This window comes from Ornithodoros turicata, unplaced genomic scaffold (assembly GCF_037126465.1).
Source record: "Ornithodoros turicata isolate Travis unplaced genomic scaffold, ASM3712646v1 Chromosome166, whole genome shotgun sequence".
Lineage (NCBI taxonomy): Eukaryota > Metazoa > Arthropoda > Arachnida > Ixodida > Argasidae > Ornithodoros > Ornithodoros turicata.
In genome coordinates, this window is record NW_026999324.1 from 88,333 (window position 1) to 109,984 (window position 21,652).

The 21,652-nt window shown below is 44.1% G+C and overlaps 1 protein-coding gene across 1 annotated transcript; it reads left to right on the forward strand.

Moving 5' to 3' along the window:
• The first annotated feature begins 264 nt into the window (after nucleotides 1–264).
• Nucleotides 265–20,259, forward strand: LOC135372732 (uncharacterized). Its single transcript, XM_064606219.1, has 7 exons — nucleotides 265–402; nucleotides 524–617; nucleotides 3,268–3,424; nucleotides 17,831–17,901; nucleotides 17,966–18,125; nucleotides 18,920–19,002; nucleotides 20,059–20,259. Exons 3-7 carry the CDS (start codon nucleotides 3,346–3,348, stop codon nucleotides 20,257–20,259), a joined length of 594 nt encoding a protein of 197 aa, XP_064462289.1. The 5' UTR covers nucleotides 265–402; nucleotides 524–617; nucleotides 3,268–3,345.
• Nucleotides 20,260–21,652: the final 1,393 nt, after the last annotated feature.

The window sequence follows — 21,652 nt, forward strand, 5'->3', positions numbered from 1 at the left end:
TCGTCCGGCTCAAGATCAATGAAATCTTGCCGATCCTGGTGAAACACCTGTGCAAAATGAGGCGGCATGTATAATGCAACAAGGAGAGCAGAAGTCATCCTGTTCACACTCTTGGTTTTTCTTTACAATATTTTCACTAAGCTACAGATTAGACTGTGGAGAGACTAAAAGGAAAGCGAGGCGCACAGAAGCGCAGCATTCTAGCCCGCCATACTCGTTTCCATGAACCTGCATGCATGATGCAGAGGAGATGTTAGACAGAGGACGACGAAGCAGATGACAGGTGGGAAAAAACACACTGGACCCGTCGTCCTGTTACCTGCTTCGTCGTCCCCAGACTGAAATTAACGTTGCCCGTTACAAGCTTATACCAGTGTGAATGCATCATTTACCTGCCTCCAGGTAAGCTGGTCTTCCTACATGCTTTAACTTGCAGTACTGTCCTGCTGAAGGAGTCTCTACTTCACAATTTCTCATACTAGTCTTCATATATTTCTATTTCGTCACTGTTCTCTGGCTACAGCATACCCGTCCAGCGACATGTGCGGTCCGAAACATCTCAACGTGCCAAATACTGAATCAAAACTCCCGAAAAAGTCGCCACAGCGTACTAATAGGTAAACTTATCGTCATCAAGCCAGGACTTGCTTCTTATGTCAGTTATCAACCTTCTTCGCCGTGCCGTCGACGATTTTTGAAAGTCGCAGAGTTCGCCATTCCAGTGATGGGCGTCAGTGTGTGGAGTTGGTGGGTGGAAGGGGGCAAAACCGGAGCTTTGCGCCCCCCCTCCTGTTCTGACGTTCCTGACTGTGCCTGTGACTGTGCCGGTACCAAAGTATGCGAGTCCCTGTGTCTATTGAAGTTCAAGTTAACATGTGGAACTTTCACTAATTGTTTATTAGTTAATTATGAAACTCAACAAATTATGTTGTAACTTTACAACCTATGTTGTAAATTTCACAGGTCAATACATACACTCTTAACTCCGTACCCTTTAGTAAAGGGTAAAAAATCGCAATATTTTACCCTCTATTTCAGAAGCTACCAGGTACCCTCTGAGCGACCCCTTTTATAAAAGTTACAAGGAAACCCACTAATTAGAGGTTACGGCCTTCAACCCAGCACCTGCCCGTAAAGGTTACGCCAACGTGCGGCTTTTTATACAAGATGTTCAATTTTATTCACAACAGAGTAGCGCTCATTTGGCAGGTGGGGTATGTGAATTTTTGCTAATTAGTCGATCCGTAGTTACAAACACATGCGTCAGGAAATGTCGGAAATGTTTGTAACTACGGATGGGTTAATTTGCGAAAATTAACATAACCCATCTGTCAAATGAGCGCTGGTGTGATGCGAATAAAAACAAACACCCTGTGCGTGGGATATCGACAGACATTTACAGAACACACCAAGGTACCAAAATGAACCAGCAGAAAAGGAGATCTTGAACATATGTTTATTACAAAAACAGAAGTCTGTCGAGAGGTGACACATTGTGCACAAGTGCGATTCTGATGTGAGGAGAAACCATGGTCGCTTTACCATGTATGTGGAAAAAAGAACTATCTTCTAAGTGTGAAGCAATGCATAAAAGTGCGAGGAAGCTAGCGAGTCAAAACAACTGACCTATGTTTGCTAAGCTGAACACACCCAACGAAATGGAGAATTGCAGCAGAAAAAAATTTATTCCACATTCGTGTTGCAGAGGCGAGCGCAAATGGCAATACAGTATTACATAAAACGCACACAACCTTGAGGAATATGAGTGTACAGTAACGCAGGAGACACTACATTACTGCGTTATCAGCGTTGGAGGCGCTCTGGGACGAGTTTGTGAGGTACTGCATTGCGCTGGTGACGGTATGTGAACCTGCATGTGGGATCCTGGGAACAAAAGTTTGGGCAATGAGAGTAACATTTACGGAACCATTCAAATCCGTACAAAGCACAAGGTACAAATCAGCATAAATGCGGGAAGGCGTTCACTCCGCGATTGAGTCTTAGAATATCGTAAGAATACAACAAGTAGGAAGCTGCGAATTATATATCTCGATGCATATATCCGCAGCTCGCAAAATGCACGCCGGTGTATTGACTTGGCGACCAAGTAAGAGCAGAAAAGTAGCAAGCGTAAGTGGCGTTCATATGCAGGGCCGCAAAACGCTTGCCATAATCACAACAAACATGCGCTAAGAGCTCTTGCTATCAAAATAACGCACGTACCTAGCACAAAATGTACACTTACCCAGTGTATGAAGTGTGTGAATTAGGGCTGCGGTGGTGACGTTCGTTTTCGGTTATATATTCTTTGCAATCTTCGCACTCACTACACTTTCCCCTCAGAACACCGAAAATATACTTGTTTGCTAGCGACATCTAGCTTTTCCGGTGTTCCTGACGATACTATGATAAACGCGAGGAAAACCACTGATTAAAACAGATTACACTTGTTAACGGACGGACGACGAGCGTTAAGCGTTTCAAGGAAACCGCTCTCAGTGTGGATAGACCTAGACCAGGCTCGGCTACGCAGCGAAATCGGAAATCTTGGTGGTTGCGGCATTGACAATTGTTTTCCACCCTTTAAAAAGAAACATACGACCTGTATTTCAGACTGCGAACTTATAATCTGTGTTCATACAGCATTGATAACATGTAGTTGACGTATAGGTGACGCTGAAACAGATAAAAAATAACAGCGTAGATTCGCAACTGTCGTCTCGAATGGGAGGCTGAAACGCGGAATTATGCTGAAAAACAAAAGGAAAACAAACGATAAGAAACTAACAAAGAGATTATCGTTGGAGATTTCGCTTAGAAGTTACTGTGTCGGAGTAGAGGGTACATTTATAAGTTACAACAAGATGTTTTTGTTTTTTCCGAGATGTAACTTCTATTCGTGTTGTAAAGACATGACTTTGGTCGCTTTTAACCTCTAAATATACGTTACAGTGGTGTAACCTATAAGAAATCTCGAAATCTACGTCTATACAGAAGTTACATGTTTCTAAAAGTTACAATAAAAGGTACGGGTTTAAGAGTGTACACCTGCACAAAATGCTATGCAAGAGCTTGGGCTTCTGTCAAGTCCCTTTTTCGCCATTTCGCTTGCGCATACATCAGTGAGGAAGGCTGGATATGTAGTCTCGAGGGCTGCGCACAAAGTTTCAAGCGTTATGCTTCCTTCAGTAAACATGCAAGGAGACACCACAAGCATTTCTTCACTGGCACTGAACAACAAGATTTTGTGGTCGACCGTTTTTGCAGGACTACGCTGACAGCGATTATTCAGGCGACGTCGAGGAAGAGATTCGGAATGAAAGACACTCTGACGAAGAACCAAGCATGTGGAGCGCTGTTGATCAATTATCCTTTCTCCTGCTCAAGTGGAAAGAAGCCCGGCAAATTCCAGAGTCCACAATCAGTGAGATATCGGAAGATTTGGTTGAATAGTTATTTAGATACAAAAATGAAATTTCGGAAGTCAGTGAAAACTCAATGAGGATCATTTATAGCAGGCGTGAAAGAGAGAACCACTGGAAACGAAGCTTGGGGTTTATAGAACCATCCACTGTCAGGCTGCCGCAGATACCAGGCACATGCGAAGCAGATAGCTATGCATATGTTCCCATTCTTGAACTGATCCAGTTGATTTCCAGAGTTCGCGATGTATGCTATGAAAGTCACGGCATCTCGGAGCCACTTCTGTGATGAGGAGCTTTTCAAACAACACAGGGTATTTGGAAAGCACGCACAAAGCCCCGAAATTGTGATACAATTGTATTTTGACGAGTTCGAAGTGTCTAATCCTATAGGCACTAAAAGAGGAAAGCACAAGTTGCTCGCTGGTTGCGTGAGACTGCTTGGCAAATGTGTTGAGCAGCGCTAAAAATGTCAGACAAGCACTTAGTTCACTTGGCCAAGTCTAAGAAGGGCGTACGCTGATGTTTGGTGAGTGGCGCCACCACGGAGCCTAGCCCCCAGTCCCAAGGTGTTATCCGTACCGTGCCGAGGGGATGAAAGGCGAAGGGTAGAAGCCTTGAACGGTGGCAGTCGGGGTCTTGGTCAAGCCCTGGCTGATGGGTTGTCAAACTACGGGACCTTCCCTTATGTATGATCATGAAATACGGGTGACTTTTTTGGAATACTCATTGATCAAACCTACATGCTTCATATTCTTCTTCTACTGAGATCGTGGCCGCAAAGCGTCCACGGACCGAAGCCTTAAGGACATTAACAAAACAGTTCACTTCAAAATACATTGTACTTTCTTCTTCAGATACAGAGAAAGACAAAAGCACACCACTGGGAAAGACGTCACCCTTTTTTCATTGAGAAAGCAGTGGCATCACTGTCTAAGAACATTACTGAAATCAAACGCATCAGATCTGGCGACCTTCTCGTAAAATGCACCAACGAAATAGACTGTGAACGCATTCTAAACACACATGAGATGATGGGTAAAAATATTTCAGCTTCCTTGCACAAAACACTTGCAGGGGCGTCATCGCAGTATCAGAACTGATTGACGTGCCTGTGGAAGAAATCCTAGAAAACTTAAAGGACCAGGATGTCATCGACGTGAGAAAAATTAAAATCCGCAAGAATGGTGAATATATCACTACCAGGAACATTGCATTGACTTTTGATAAGCCCAACTTACCTGACAAGTTAAAAGTAGAGTATCTCTCGGCGGATGTGCGGCCATGCCCAGTAAACCAACAACGACCTGTGGACGTCCCCAGAACGTTCAGCTCCGGACATTAGAAACGTCCTTCCGACATCCCTTATCATCTCTGGGACGTCTGTGGGACTACCGGTAAAGTGCCAAAGTCACATCCCAGGATATCCTCAAAACGTCCTTATAACGTTCCGAACTACATTTCACGGACCTGAAATGGATCTTTCTCCCATACTGTGTTTTCTTTCATGGCGTGCCCCTAATGCTGATAAAATGACAGAGATACAGGCATCTGGTGGACAGACTTGCTGAAATGTTAAACAAGCCTGAGCAATGGGTAAACACTATACAAGACAGCTGTCTTGTGCAGTCTTCAGTGTTCACCAACTGCTCAGGCATGTTTATCATAGATTGTCCACTAGCTTGCCTGTACGTCAGTTCATCGGTTTGTTCTACTCAACTCTGTTTGCACATCAGTTTGCCTATCTGCAGCACAGGCAAGCAACATAACATAGCAAGACTCTAAAAGTTATTTATTTTATGCTGCGCAATACGAAAGCACTTTCACTCTTGATATTGTACTTCAAAATTTTTCACTTTGACTTGACTTAGTCACACACCGTTGCCTGGTTCTCTTGATTTAATGTTGAGACACATATTCAGCTCTCGATTCTTTTGATGCAGATTATTTGGCATCTCTTGATACTGCACTTAAAAATGTTTCAGTCTTGGCTTGACTTAGTCGCACTGTCACACACATTTATCTGGTTGATGTTGGAACACATCTTCGGCACCTCTTGATATTGTACTTAAAAATGTTTCTCTCTTGACTTAACTTAGTCGCACTGTCGCACACAGTTCCCTGGTTCTCGATTTAATGGCGAGATGCAGCGGTTCTTGATTCCTTTGATGCACGTTCTTTGCCGTGGCGTAGCCGCCTTTTTATCGCAGTGTCCACTTCAAACATAATAGTGTCACAAAGTTTTCTGTTTCGCTTAATGGCATATTGGGTCAGATGCAAGATGAGACCACACATAAAGCTCACTGCACAGTCATTGTACAGCTCGTGCTCGTTGCCCGCAACGTCACGCTCCTCAGCGCCCAGGAAACATACGATTTTAGTATGTCACACCAACCTGCCCAAGTTTTAACCTGATTTCATATGAAACATACACACATGCTACTTCAAAATCTTCCTCTTGTGCGACGGCCATAATCCACACAAACAACACGTTGAGTACTGGCTACGTTTCGGGCCTTACAGAACAGCACTGCATATGTGAGGCCGAGCCAAAGGGTTCACCATACTGAAATATCAACAGCTATAATACCCTCTGCTAGAACTAGCCAGATCCGCATGCTCACCTATCCACGTCACAACTGACTATTGGCTTTGCTTACTGAAAAAAACTTAAGCACTGGCAAAGTGGCGCTCACTATGACAGCCGAATAAGTGGAAAGAAAGGACTCGACTTGCCATAAAATTCGGCGGTGCAGTGAGAGTGGCGCAAGTGATCTTTCTCCGCATCTGTAAAACATGGCAACTCTCAGATCAATTCTCATAACACTCCTGTGTATGGTAGTTAATCGGGTATAAATGATGTCTGGAGTCAATGATAGAAAAAGCGCAAACCGACTGTATTACGACGCCTGTACCCGAATGTATTGTTAGCACCAAAAAGAAGAAATTCACATCAGTGGCAATGCTGCTTTACGTGAAGATAATTTGGTCTTACCAGCAGTCGGCAGCCCTGTTCATCTCGAAGCTGTAACACAGGACAGAAACGACGAGTGATAAGAACTTACTGCTTTTTCACTCGTCGTCCTTGTCCTGTGTTGCTGCTTTGAGATGAGGCGTCAGCACCAACTACCCACATTGCTACTTTAGTATCTGCAATCCTGTTTCGTGCAAAAAGTACAGTTTACAACAGCCAGAAAGGAGTGCTGCTGTTCCTAACTGATTCTGAAGGACACCTCGTGGCAGATGAGACTGGATACATTCTTGCCTCATCCGAGGACAAAATTACATAAACGTGGTGCATATTGAAGCGATAAACTTGGAATTCAGTTTCAGTGAGAAAACCTGTAGAAAAACATTTCGTAAAAGTACACGTAAATGTTTTCCTGCAACAATCATATGCCACATACCTCACTTCAGTCGCTGGCCCTTGTTCTGCGTGATTCATAAGCATCCTGTAAGTCTCCTCCATTTGTATGACAAACTGTCAGCTACAAGACAATTCATAACAAAGTCAATTCAAGCACTAGGAGGCTACACAAAGTTCAGATAAATAATAGTAACCGCATGGGAGAGAAGCATGAGCAGGAGGGCATGGAGTTTACCCAACAGGTAGCCTGGAATTTACGATATTTTAAACAATAGTAATAACGGGGAGTAGAACCACACATTGAGATAAATGTACATAAATGTCGAATCACTACTACTTACCAGCGTAATTGCAGTCCTGCGCATCGCTTGTAGTTTCTTCCGATTGAGCTGGTGCAGAAGTTGTAACACAAGCAGTTGCACATAATGCAGTGCCTGACGACGGATATTCTAAATATTCACGTTTTTGCCCGTTTTGAAGAGTTGAAAGACGAAAACTGCGACCCGACGGAGGGGAAGTACGGAGACCGAACTCCACTGAAAAACGACGTCCCAATTTATCGAGTCAATTGTTGGCCGCGGCGCGGCGCTCGCGTTCCCTCCGGTACTCGCTCCGCGAAATCGCCTGCACGGCAATGCGCCGTTTGTGCTCGAATACTCTACTAAAAAGCGTTCAAAACGAATGTTTGTTTGATAAGCATAAACAACGGTGTCTCCAGTAACGAGTTAATATTTTCTGGTCAGCTACAATTATTTTTTCTTTTCTTTTTTTTCGGTTTCTGCTACCTCGTTTTTATCTCATAGATGGAACCTACCTGTCCGATAAAAATTGAATCGGAAATAAGAAGAAAAAAAAAACGAAACTTTAATACGTAAGACAAACGTCTGACATTGCCAAAGGTGCAGTGTCGAATGCCTCCGACGGAATCCTCTGTCGCTTCTCCCCGGCCGTCTCGGGTATCGTGCCCTTCTCTCTGTGGTGCGCGCGTACTTTGACCGCTGCGCTAACACGCTAACATACCCCACAGGAAGCAAACGTTGTTCCGAAAAGCCACGCATTTGAGTGGTATGGAGGAAAGAAAGTCAGGAGGGAAGAAAGAAAGTTAGAAGCTGTGTAATCGAAAGTCACCGGATGCTATCTTTCCGGAATCGCGCGTTATGTGGGTCGTTGCATAAGCTGGGGCTGAGAAAGTTTTATCTCCATACGTGTCAATCAGTTAAGAGACCTTTGTGTGTGTGAGTGGGGGCAAGGAGGGGCGGGACGCACTGATGATGGGAGACGGTGCGGTTCCGAAGGTTCTGGCACTTAGTTTCTTATATCTTGTCATGCATGCCAATCGCTCGCTTTTTGCGAACTGCAAAATAAAGTCGGGATCTAGTCTCGAATTTATGTTGACGAACACTGAAATCTTGAACAACACTTCTACATTATACACTATCGCTTTGGTGTTCAGTTTCAAGTTACTTCTGTAGAAGCATATGCTTCTCAAAGCGTTGCACCGGATATTTTACCACCACCACAAAAAAAAAAGGAACAATACACTGCAACACCACCAATACATACCTGCCAGAAAAGCTAAAAAGCCCTAATTCCAGTAGATATGGGATTTACCCCCCTCCCCCCCGGTACACCAAGATGAAAATCGTCTTCGAGAAACAGGAAGTGCATGCACTGAATCCTGTACCGCGACCTGCAAAACCTGCGACAGAAGTGGGTTCTGGTACCTTGGTATTAAATTCGTGTATGGTGGCATGCGAAATATGTAACTCTCTATCCCAGCGGCGGCATCACAATTACGACAAAATGCTCCTGTTTCCCAAAGCGTTGTGCATACGCGACAAAGCTCTCGTGCAACAGCTAGAATGCAAATGCGGATTAACCAGCCCAATGACATATCATTACCCTACACTGCGAGGTGTTCCCGGGAACTAATACTGATCAATGCCAACCATTATCAATGTACATTTCGTGGTCGTGCGTTCGTGGTGATGTAAATACGCGTACCATCCTGTACGATGTCGGATAACAACCTTTGTGCTTCTTCGGGTGTCGTGTTTTATCGCAAAAAAAAGAGAGAATAGCTTCTTGACTGCGAGAGCACCACGCTTACGGAGACATTCAAGCCGTCCAGCCAACGCGGAGCCCCCTTCACGGCGGCTTCCCCACATTCTAAAATAAAAGCTTCTCGCTTTGCACTAACAAAAACTGTAGGCGAAAAATTCACGGAGAGATCGTTCCTTGATACACGATAAGCGTGTTTACTTATCAAAACATTTTTTTCTGCTTCCACTGGACACACAAGTACATCTGAAAGAGTGCATTACAGCAACCTTATTTCAGAGGAGCAAGTACCTGACGGAGCGCGAGCGCCGCGCCACGGCAACAGTTTGACTCGAGGAATCGAGACCACGCTTTCTCAACGGCGGCTCGGCAGAGTTCGTTCTCCTTACTTCTCCTCCGTGCCGACGACCAACCGCAACGATATTTCAAAACACGTACTTATGCAGATGGCACTCGGTCTTGCTCCTCGTGTCGACGACGAGACCATTAAAGTTTCGGTTTCAAACTCAAGTGAAAATTGTGCAACGTTCGATTTCGGTACTCTGCGCGAATGTTTCTGGTATATTGACCCAACAAACAGTTGGAAACGCTTGGCAATCAAGTGGAAGCACTTTACTCTGAACCAGAAACGGTTTATTCCACTTCAAACCACTTTGGCATACAAATGGAACCACTTCGGATTCCAGTTCAGATTTTTTACCTGGGGGAGATCACCCACCGTAACCACCATTGTGATCTTTAAGGTTGTTACATATATTTTTACTGTACGTCTTTCAATATGTTTTCACCGTCTTTGTGCGACCTGACAGGGCTGTAGCGCCATGTACAACATCGAACACACATATGTGGCGTCACCAGAACTCGGTGAATTCAAAGCAGCAGTAGTAAGCAATTATTTTAGTAAGCGGGGTTTGTGCTGGCCCACCGTTTCATGCTTGCACTATCTTTGCAGCAGTTGGCAGGCGGGTAGTTTCACAGTCAAAATGCTTCCCTCAACTCAGCGCAAGGCATTTCAACATTATTAATTGCTATCACGGATTGTGGAACTACAGCCCATATACTAAGTAATCACGCCCGAGCTGGAGGACGACAAGCTTCGTGAGATTGAATACCAAAGTTCTAGCGTGATTACATTTCCAACGAGCCCAAGTACTATACAGGCTGTTTATTTTGATGCTTTGCAGAATTTTTATAAAAAAAGCTATGAGCGCAGCACAGATGTCATTTTTGCAATCGAATTATAGGACCAGGCGGACATCCTCTCGAAGAATGTATAAAACTACAAGTTGACTAAGTACATAAAATTCATTAATTAACTCTTTAATTAGGGGATTTTGGGCAAAAGCGCAATAGCAGAATGAGAGACTATGCTTGTTAAAAGCCATTCCGCGTCTAGCAAATCCTGAAACACGCACGTGCGTTAAAATATCCATCCCTGAATTTTGACACGAAACCGCAGTGACTGGGAACGCAGAGAGCACAGCGCTCAGTTCATGTCAGGGGCCACGTGATTTGGAGCGACGAGATGGTTGGAGTTGGCCGATATGCTGGCCAGATAAACCGCTTTCCGGCCCTGATAAGCCTTCGTCGGCTTAGATGATGCGGTCTGAGGCGCGGTTCTTTGTTTTTGCTCATTTTGCATACCAAAATCCAGCGATGAATATTTCACGGCACGCGCTCTTTTCTGGATTTTTAAAACATAGAATGGCTTTGAACGAGGATTGACTCCTATCCTGCTATCTCGCTTTTGTCCAAAATTCCCTAATTAAAGAGTTAATTAATGAATTTTAGGTATTAAATCATCTTGTACTGATATACTCTCTTCCAGATGATGTCCGCATGGCCGTATAACTCAATTGCAAAAACGGCATCTGTGCTGCTCTCACAGCCTTTTAGAAAATGCTGTAAAGGAGAAAAATAAAGGCCCTGTATTTTTGTTAGATCAACAAGCAGATCATTACAAACTTCGGACACAGAAACAATGGACAAAAAGCCGGGGACATCTGGTCAGTTGACCTATATAGGTGCACTTTATCAGAGTACGAGACTTTTGTGTAGTGAAGCATGAAATATGTGTGTTTCTACATTCCAAAATTAATTCGCTCTCATTCAATTCAGGTAAGCTTGGGCCATGCATTGCAATGTTGGTTTCGTGAACAGGTGATATGAACAATGATATGAGGAACAGGTTTCGTGAAATATTGGTTGTTTGATGTGTTACCTGCCATGTGCGCTTCAATAATGATTTCATACTTTTTTGTTCGATGCTCAAAATGACCATGGACCTGCCTTTCCAACATACTGTTCAAAACTGTGTTATGTGCTATGAAGCTGCAATAGTTTCAGCACAAAAATATACATGCATTTCAATTTAAATTTGACATCCAGGTAGCATGTTGTCAGGAAGTCCCAATGACATACTGCTCGGACATCCCACTGGATAAAATTCGGACATTTTTAAAGATATCTTATTAGATATCTATTATATTAAAGACATTTTTAGGACATCCATGATGGACCAGGACCTCAGGATCATGCGAGGATGTCCTTAGAGGGTTGCGGGTTTGCTGGGCATGGAAACGCTGCTTAGTGGTCAAACCACATGCCTGCTGTGTATCTGACAAAGCCAGCGCACACAGCATGCATATAGTCAACCACAAAGCTGCCAGGAAATGCGAAAAAAGACAACACAAATAGTATGTTTACACCTTTTACGCCAAATTTTGGCTCACACGTTTCTTCAGCAACAGATGCATTTCTTCGAAAGGATGCGTCGGTACAAAACATGATTTTGTTGGTAATGAGCAGAATATACCCGTGCATGGCCATTCCCTTTACTCAAAACATCACCAGCATGGTGGCACCACGCGCACCCGTATTCTCCATTGAACTGCGTCATGTTCATCACCATTGCCCTAGCCACAGTGTCCACGCAACAGGGTCCTCGGAATACTCTCGTCGTGCGTTCTGCACCACAGTTATCAGTCCAGGTCACACCGGATGCAGAAAGTTCATTCATTACCTTACTTTCATTACTTTCACGACGGGTCTCAAGAACACATTTATGTCAGGCTTTTTCTTGCGAAACCAAAGGCCTCCAAGTAACATGTGCTTCAACCTTTCGTTCTGTGGGAGTTCGTTCACCCGAAGCTGCAGGGGCCAAACACTGTACGACGATGACTTAAAGAGCTGCACACCATCTGTGCTCCATGTAATGGAAAGGCCACTTTTATGCATAGGGAAGCTCTGGTACGCTGCGCTAGTTGTCATATCTCCAACGTCAAGTGACAGGCATGTTCGCTTCGAAAAATGCAGCTCTTGGTGCTGGAGGAGGTCCGTGAACTGGTCCTTTAGGCTCAACGTAATAAAAAATGAGCCTGTGTCTGTTAGAATTTTTAAATCATTGGATGTCTGACAGTTAGGACATGTTGCTTCGTTGCTGACATCTTCACCAAGGTAGAACATGCAGCTTGGGCAGTAATAGTGCATTACTTTACATCCTTTATCTGCTGCGAACTCCTTGAAGAACCTGTACTTCGACGTTGGAAGTGCCGTGTCATTCCCTTACAAAAATGGCTGTTGACCTTTTGTTTCCATTCTACAAAACTTAGTCAACAGAGAGCACAGGCATTCAGTAGACTGTCTATTAGCCTTGTGTTATTGATTTCATGCTGACTTATGGAACTTTAAGTCTTGTTGACAATTACACAGGAAGGCAACAGGTCTTTCTGCAAACTCTCCATATACTTTACACAAATTTCGTGTGACCTTCATGTGTAAGTCTTGTTATACGTTATCTCAATTTCTCTGTTGACTTTGTTGTGACTCAGCTATCAATGAGTGGGCGTCACCCACGAAACTACCTTCGTTCTTTTTTAAAAGGCTTGGCGACCGTTACCGTGAGGCACTCTGTATATTCTTCTTAATCGAGGAAGATACATGATTTACTGAAGCAAGATTATAACGCCATCCCCGTATGATGCGAAGACGTTTTGTGGACTTTCTGTGACTTGAGCGAAGTTGAATTTCTCCATTCTATAGTTCACTCAATCGCAACACGTATAAAATACACGAAATGAAGTACTGCAAAACTATATATGTATCTATTTTATTCCTAAAATCCATACCTTGAAAGTGATATCCAGTGTCGACACAATCATACAAAACATCCCGTGCACACAGTAGCGAAGTTTTCCACACGTAACACATGCTTTATGCCACACAGTGTCGCGTGGCACAGACAGTCAATGACGGGTTGCGGTCTGAGTTCTTCTGGTGACCCACGATAACGGTGGACTTCAAAATTCACTGAGTTTCGGCGAAAGCGATGTCGCTGAAGCGCTGGAGAGAAATGTGTCTGAATAGGGCGTTCAATCGCAAATTAGTAATGTTCAAACACAAGTGAGTAAAACCGAGTAGAATGGTCATAGCAACAACAAATTTGGTTCACAATCAACACCGGCCACGAACTGATACTTGTACACATACCTGACGGGACGGAAAACTGCTGCCGCCGCTCGAAACATTCAAAACCCTACAGCACAATAGTCATGGTAGGAGTACAAGTGATGCTTGATTACACACTTCTATCACACAGATTAGCCCTTACGACGCAAAATGATATCCTCCTTTGTTCTTTCATGGCCTGCAAAAACGAGAATGAAATTAGCAGAACCAACACCGGCCACGAACTGATACTTGTACACTTAAGGGCAACCTCCATGGAACGAATTTTTGCAACGAAGTTCGCGCGGCAGACTGCCACGCGCGTTCCGCCGCCAGTTGTTCGCCGACACCAGCTCCATGGAGCGAAAAACCAGCGGACGGCGTCGGGAAGTCATGCTGTGATGTCACTGTTGCCAGGGTATAAGGTGAAAGCTTAGTGCAACTAAGCAACTTGCAATTTTGCAACTAAATCCAACAACTGTCGGGAAAGATGCGCCCAGTAACGTACCGAAAGGCATATTCACTACTGCGAAAGGAAAACATGTTTCTTGGCAGGGAATGCCTCACGTTCTAACGATGCAGTTGGCGAAACAGCGAGCAGACGACAGCATCCAGTTGCAAGAAGAGGACGATGACGACGATTCACGAGAGCAGACGACCACGTGCAGGCGATCTGGCTTAGATTCGTAGCGGAAGAGCACTTTGATTGGTTCATCTGCAGTTGACGCTTCCGGAATCGCGGACGCTGGGCGAAAATATCTGGCATGGGCAGATCGGCGGCGGACCCTGACATTTTTGACGCCTCGCGCTGGGCGTCCGACGCTGAGCGAAGTTCGCAGCTTTTTCGCTGTACATTCGCTCCATGGAGGTTGCCCTTTACGTGACGGGACGCAAGGCCGCAGCCGCTGCTCGAAACGAACAGCAAAAACCTACAGCACAATTTTCAGTCATCGTATGAATATAAGTGAAGCTTGATGAGACATGATACTTCTATCACACAGCTTACCTCTCACGACGCAAAATCATATTCTCCTTTGTTCTGTAATTGACGAGCGAACGCTGAAATGAAACATGTTGCAACCGTCCCAACGATATTCCGATGATGCTAATGGCGATGACTCCTTCGTGATGAGGCGAGGGCGAGGCACTGAGGCGCAGAATCAAAATGTGCAGCAAACCTGTCGCATGCGCATGATTCTCATGTGATCGCATAAGTTGGAAATATATTGTGTACTGAACTGAAGTATAAATAATACGAGGAACAGTCTTTTCAAAGCCATCGAAAATGTATTTAGTGTTTTAATATGTAGTTAAAAGGTGGCAAAGTTGCGTTCAATCTGCTACATTTAAGTATAAGGTCAGATCCAAATACCGCTTTGTTTAGAGAGCCGATAACACGGACCTCTCCACCTCCCAGGAGTGGTGTACACCGCACATGTTTTTTTACAACACACTCAGAAATTGCTGATATTACCCAGCTTGCCTCCCAATGAATAGAGCAGTATGCCTCTATATACATATATCCCCCCCCCTCCCTATGGGATGCTCGGTGCCCCCTTGAGGTCGACCTCTGTGAACATTACTGTCCGATAATGCAGTAATTAATAATACGGAATTCGTCTATGTAAAAAAAACGGTTGAAATAAATAAGTACTTGCTACATAGGCGCATAGAAAGTCCACAAACTGCATGTCAACAGCGACATCTATATACCTTGTCCACAGAAGGTACACATAAGGTAGTTCAAGAGATTGTAAAAATGATGTCAATACCAATTCCTGTTGACTTGATCAACAAGAAGTTAAAGTCAACACACTGTCAAAACAAGAAACAAGAAGTCCACAAGAAGTCTGCAGAAAGAAAAATCCATTTTCATAAGGGTTTAGCAGATGTAGCTCCACCAACTTGAGCAAGGATTATGTTGCCTCTTTTGTTGAGTGATGGCGTAGGCAGTGACCCATAATCAAAAGCAGGCTTTCCCCTTTTGTTAGTCTGCAGCCAGCATACAGCTTGTGATCCTGCACTCACACGAACAAGAGTCACATCAAACGTATGTTACCAGTAATTCTAGCAACTGGTTTCAATCCTTGCACTTCATTAAGCTGTAATAAAGACATAATATACTGCTTATCTCGAGCATTATGTGTGTATAACCCTTCAGCAGCACTCTGATGTCTATCAGGTTGCCATTATTGAAACAGCAAGAAATATACCTTGTCAACACGCAGACAGCAGCACAGGTATCTTAATTGCTAGCTAACACTCATAGCATTGTACTAAGACTGGACAAGCTGTATGACATGACTGACACGTGTCCGTGTGAAGAAACTTAGCTGCCTACAACTGCTCATTATTATGAATGATTCCTTTCCTTCTTGTTATTTTGGTGTTGCAGGGCAATCTGAGTGACGGAGGGGCTCTTAATGTTGTCAGACGTAGCTCTGGTGCCGGTGTTGCTACTACACCTAATATTAACCTAGAAATGGTCTAGGTATCCGCCAAGTCGTTTTCCTCGTATATCTCGTTCTATGTTATCTCCTACTTCTGTTCCTCCTCAGGCACCACTCTACCCTGCCGTAAACAGCAAGTGTAGGCTGCCTCGAATACCCAACGTTATACTACACTGTGCTAGCAAAGAACTACCAGAGATATGCAAATTTACTCTGCTTTAGCTCCCGGAGCTACGCCGCAAATTTCATGAAAATGAGCATACCAGATCATTTCTTTCCACTGGCTCCTCCTGCATTTCCTCATCATGTACAGTAAGATGCCGTCCTCACTTCCAGAGGTAGAAGGTACATCTACGGAACACAAGCTTTCTGTGTCATGGTCATGGCTGTCGGCTTCCAGCAGTGAAATTTCCTCCACCTATGCCCAAAAAAAGGAAAAAAGAAAACGAAAACGCAAGTTAAGCCCAGTCAACTAACAAAAAGAAAAAGAAAAGAACTCGCTTCGCGTAACCGCCATTAGTTGAAAGCACTAAAAGTTGAGCCTGCTGTATTTTCATGCACATGTATACAACTAATTAAATCATTAACGTACAACATTAACGTGTGAGTAATGAAGTAGTGAGCACGCATCCTCATTGTGCAGCAGAGCGTCGTCTTCGTCGTAAGGTGTCTCGCACATTTCACGGGCACCCTCTTTTACGTTCTCAGCATGGGTAATGCCAATGATCTTCATCACTGTCATCGTCAGATTCAATGGAGAACTATATATCCTCGGAGAAGTCGTTGGGCTCATCACTCCTTGAATCCGTGTTGTCAGAGTCATCTTGCGCGTCTTGCCGCGCCGAACGCGCTCGTTTCCTTTTGCCTTACTTCAGTTCTTGCTGGTATCGGCTCACTATCGTCCCACAAAAACTTTCTGTATCTGCGTCGAAGACTGTCGTTAGCAGACACCTCGAGCCAGAATGATTCCTCTCACAAAGATTCGAGAAAAGGCGCATCAACAGTTGTTGTACACCGGCGCTTAACGAATTGGCTTCAGTTGGAATGGAAAGAAGTATGGCGTACGGCAGCATCGAAACCAAGAGCAACCGCCAGAATATAATTAAAACACTGGTAACGTCATGACTTATATTTATTAGCCTTAGTATGATGCTATTAAATGGGATCACTATCTTTCATGCGATACGCAGGGGCGGATTTAATGGTCTGATATGGGGGGGGGGGGGGTCCTAAAGAAATTTCGTGCTTTGCGGTGCAGCATCGTCCAGGAGATAGGGTTTTTACATAGGGAACACGACCGTATGGGGGGTGGTCGCCCCCCCCCCCTAAATTCTCCACTGGCGATACGTTGAACTTGCTGCGAAGAAAACTGGCTTAGCTAAAGTCGTAGTTGTTCTGACTGCCACTTCTCTATCCGATAGTCACAGACTCCGCGCCATGTTTTGAACGGTTACCGCTGTCGTTCCTATTCGCGTTTTCTGTTTTCGTTCTATGTGTGTAGGTAGCCCCACTGTCTGCTTTGTCATGACTCACATTCTATATAGTCAAATGGGTTAGCGAGGACACGTGGGATGTGTATTCGTTAGTCTGTATGACCGACGTGAAGACTGCGAGACCACTTTCAAGAGACCCTGACCTTGTTCAGAGCTATGTCGGAAAGACATTCGACATCGTCTGGAAAGACGGAGAGGAGCCATCGCCAGCTTTCGTTCAGTTCAGTTTCGTTCCTATTGGTACGTAAAAAGTGAGATATTCATGCATTTGATGTTATATGCACTGCTCTTTTCTTTCTTCCCTCATTGCATAAGTATAAGTGAAGGCCAGCATGGCTGCCATGTTTGGCCATATTGTTGGCATTGCTGGTTTCGCATTTTATGCAGTGCTTTGAGGCTGACATGGCCAGGAAATGGCGCAGCATGAACCAAGGGTTATTTTTGTCCAGGGAGCATTTTATATTCACGATAGTCATCGGCACACCGCTATTAAGACACGAATTGTATATTTACCACTGCATAGTGCTTAGTTCTGCTCATACGTTATCTGTCAGAACTTGCTTAGTGTTCTAGCTCTTAATTATTTTATAGGCGATCAGCGCAAAATGGAAACGAGGTGCACAGAACTGGCGGCAATGACAATGAAGGGGCAAACGCAAGAGGTACATTAATTTATGTTTTTCATTTCACGCTACATGCTTATCTGGAATGTGTCATTTGCATTAGCATGAAGGGGGCTGTGATCATGACCATCAAATGGAGGAACTCAAAAAGGGCTTGGCAGAGCTGCAAGAGGAAAACAATGAACTGCGTCAGGAAAACGTACAGCTGCGGGAGGAACTGGCTAGCACACACAACGAACTGAAGGACAAGAAGGCCCAGGGAGGTATGACATCTTTTTGTGACTTATTTCGCTTCTGCTATACCGGGTGTTTCAGTTAAGTCCCCAGGCTAAATACCTTGCGAACGGGTGCACCAGTCGAATAACTTATTTTTTTAGAAGTATCTGTCTGGTACCACCTACAAGCTGTGCACTGTGTAAATGAGTGTAAGGAGCTCATTATTTAAATATAAATTCTAATCAGTTTCGTCGATATTAAAATGGGCACTACCGCTTTTGGAAACTTCAGTAGACACCTTTTAGAGAAAATTCTGCCACCGAAGCGGGTCATTTCTTGCTGTAATTAATTTGTTTTGGTTTGCATATTTTTGTCGCGGCTGGTCGCAGTGAAGTGCAAAAGGGTGTAATTCATTGGTGTAAGGGCATACCTCATTGGTGGAAAAGTGAGCGGAGTAGGTGTCCTTTTGTGCTTCTCCGCGACCAGCTGCGACAAAAATATGTAAACCGCAACCAATTAATGACAGGAACAAATGTCCCACAGTTGTCCACCGCAGGTCCCAAAGGGGGTAGTACCCATTTCAATACAGATAGCACCCTGCTTTAGAAATAATGTTTTTTTGACGAAATTCATTTGAATTTTTATTTAAATAATGAGCGCTTCCCACTCATTCACATGGTGCAGAGCTTGTAGGCGGTATCGGACAGATACTTGTAAAAAAGAAAGGTTTTGGATTGGTGCACCATGTTCGCGAATTATCTAGCCTGAGGATTTAACTGAGACACCCTCTATGGCGGCATTGATTAGTGCTCGCAACATTAACCTGCACTGTTACACCCAGATGCTGTTGTGAAGATGATTAAAAAGCTCCGCAGGTGGGTCCGTACTGCCAGCAGCTCCACTAATGGTCGGGCCCCCGCCACGGTAAGTTGTCATTTCATGCACGTAATCTGCAATTTTTGCTTCATGGCCGATTTGTCTTCAGTATTGCAGTTAGGACTGTACGAATATTACATATTTTCAATATCGAAGAATATGCCTCTTTTCTTCGCCAAAAGGAGGAGGAAACGCCAGCATGAGATACATCTTTTCCGATGTGCTGTTTGCTACTATATTTTCATTCATGTTAGTATTATAGCTTTCAAGAATGGTGATGCTTTGTGAATTTCTCTCGTTTCGTATGTTTTGCAGTTAGTATTGTTTCCTACTTAGTATTGAGGGGGAATCACTTCTGCGCAAGACAATAGAGAAAGTTTGTTCGCACACCGCTCAGAAACAGCATAAAATATCGTAAAAACAAAAGTACACGCCTGTTCTCATTGCTTTACACTTGTCAATGGCACATGTAGAATTCCAGGACTGATTTGTATTGAGCCCGAATTCGCAAATATTTTAGTGTGCTACACTCTATCGAGATGGCAGCACATGGTCGAGACGCACCAAACTTTAATTTATTAAAAATCAACGGCTCAACCTTGTACCCTAACAAATATGTCACTGACTAGAGAAAAGTTAAGAGAACACACAAGTACCAATTTTAAGATGACAGTTTACAGCGCTCACGTGTCTTGTGCTGACAAAAATTGCCCATAGATTTATGAAAAAATGATTCCCCCTTAACATATAGCCAGTAGTCCTCAAAACCCTTCTTTGCACACAAGAAACACTTTTCAATGGGTTAACTTGCCTACTTTTCCAGATTTTATGAATACTGCGTACCATTTCATTCAGCATGATGCCGCATGAGAGTCTACTTTTCTCCAAACGTTCTCAGTGTGTCCAAATTTTTCAGTTTTCTATGTGTCTTCACTGTATACAATTTACATAATATATCAATGGTGTAGTGTTTACAGAGTTCGTGCATGATGAATGCAAGCATCAGGGTTTGCCCTAATGTCAAAGTCATATAGTTAGCTAATAGTTTGTTTTTCTAGTAGTGTGCTAATATAGTTAGCTAATAGTGTGTTTCTCCACCTGCAGGAGGACATTGGGAATGGTGTACATGTTGGCATCAACACACTAGAACGCCTAAAGGCTACATACATAGGTGCGGTAGCAGCCCTAAGCTTTGCCCACAACCTACTAAGGGCTGTGTTCCAAGATGATGAGCTACTTGGAAAATCACTGTTTGAATTGCAATCCAACTTGTGTAAGGAGAATGTCACCGAAGCCGTTTATTGACCCACGCAGACGAGACGCTGCCGTTGGTATGCATCTCTTCATTTTATTGAGGAGAAATATTGAAACATCAAGAGTGCATAGTGTTTCCTGTTTTGTCTATTCTAAGAGGTTGCCGATATAATTACTGTTGTAAAACTAAATTATGACCATGGGAAGGGAGTTGCCTCAGGACAGGAGCCGCCGATATTTCGAACAGACACTGTTGTTTTTCTGGGCACCATGCTCATCATTCGCATGGTATTTAAAGGGTTGGGTGTGACGTGTTAAATGTTCATGCGGACTGTGGGTCAACAGCCCGGTGGGAAGAGAGGGTCAGCACAGTATTCTACGGCCGGAGTGAATGGCTGCTTTGTTAGAGTGTGTAGGGGATTGTGTGAACAAAGTGATCTTGGCTCCAGACCAGTTACATAAATGGGAGGCTCATGAACACAGGGACGAAACGGGACAACAGGCAAGAATTGGCAAGCGTTCCGAAAGATAAGGAGGTTAGTGGTTTTGTGGGGGAAACTCCAGAGCGAGCAAAATTTTTTTAAATATATATTTGTAATACAAAGTTGTGGCATGCAATGAAGAAAGCGAAAAGCAGCGGCCATGCAGAACATAACAGATGATAAAGGGGACAGAAAAGAATAGGTATGAGCATATTTTATTTGTGAAGTGTTTCTAGGGTGCCTTGTGATTTGCTGATACCAGACGGGTGAAGAGTGTTGAACTTGTATATGAGACAAGATTCCCTATCACGTCTGTCACGTGTGGATCTGAACCTGGTTTCTAGAATATATAGTTTAATCTTGTCAAAATTGTGACCAGGGACGTTAAAGTGTTCGGCGACTGCTTTGGGGAGTTTGTTGGACATGTCGGTTAGGTGTCCGGTAACGCGGTTGTTCATTTGTTGGACGCTTTCACCAATGTATTGCATAGAGCAGTCTGCGCATCGCATTCAATGCAATATATGACATTGGAGCTTGTGCATGTGAATGCGTGGTTAACGGGGTGGGTGTAATTGTTCACAGTGATTTTGATGGAGTTTGCGTGTTGAACGTGCTTGCATGTTGTGCAGCGCGGGAGGTTGCAGGGTCGTGTTCCAGTGTACTGGGTGTTCGTTCTGCTGATTTTGGCATTGTCCAAGGAATCTTCTAGGTTTTTTGTGCGTCGGTATGTAACCTTGCGTTATTGGGTGGGTGAATATATTCATCCAGCCCTTGGGCGTCGCCTGTTGTCTTAGTAACGAAAAAGGACGGCAGCATACGGTTCTGCGTTGATTATCGTCGGCTGAACAAGATAACACGTCGCGACGTCTACCCCATGCCCCGGATTGATGATGCCCTGGATGCCCTCAGTGATGCTAATTTCTTTTCTTCTCTGGACTTGCGCTCGGGATACTGGCAAATCC

What these genes read in the sequence shown, in the direction of transcription:
- LOC135372732 (XM_064606219.1), top strand. Translation starts at nt 3,346, where the DNA reads ATGTGGAGCGCTGTTGATCAATTATCCTTTCTCCTGCTCAAGTGGAAA. An exon ending in AATTCCAGAGTCCACAATCA is followed by an intron (nt 3,425 to 17,830) that starts GTGAGATATCGG and finishes ATTATTTTATAG; the next exon opens with GCGATCAGCGCAAAATGGAA. An exon ending in GGACAAGAAGGCCCAGGGAG is followed by an intron (nt 18,126 to 18,919) that starts GTATGACATCTT and finishes TGTTACACCCAG; the next exon opens with ATGCTGTTGTGAAGATGATT.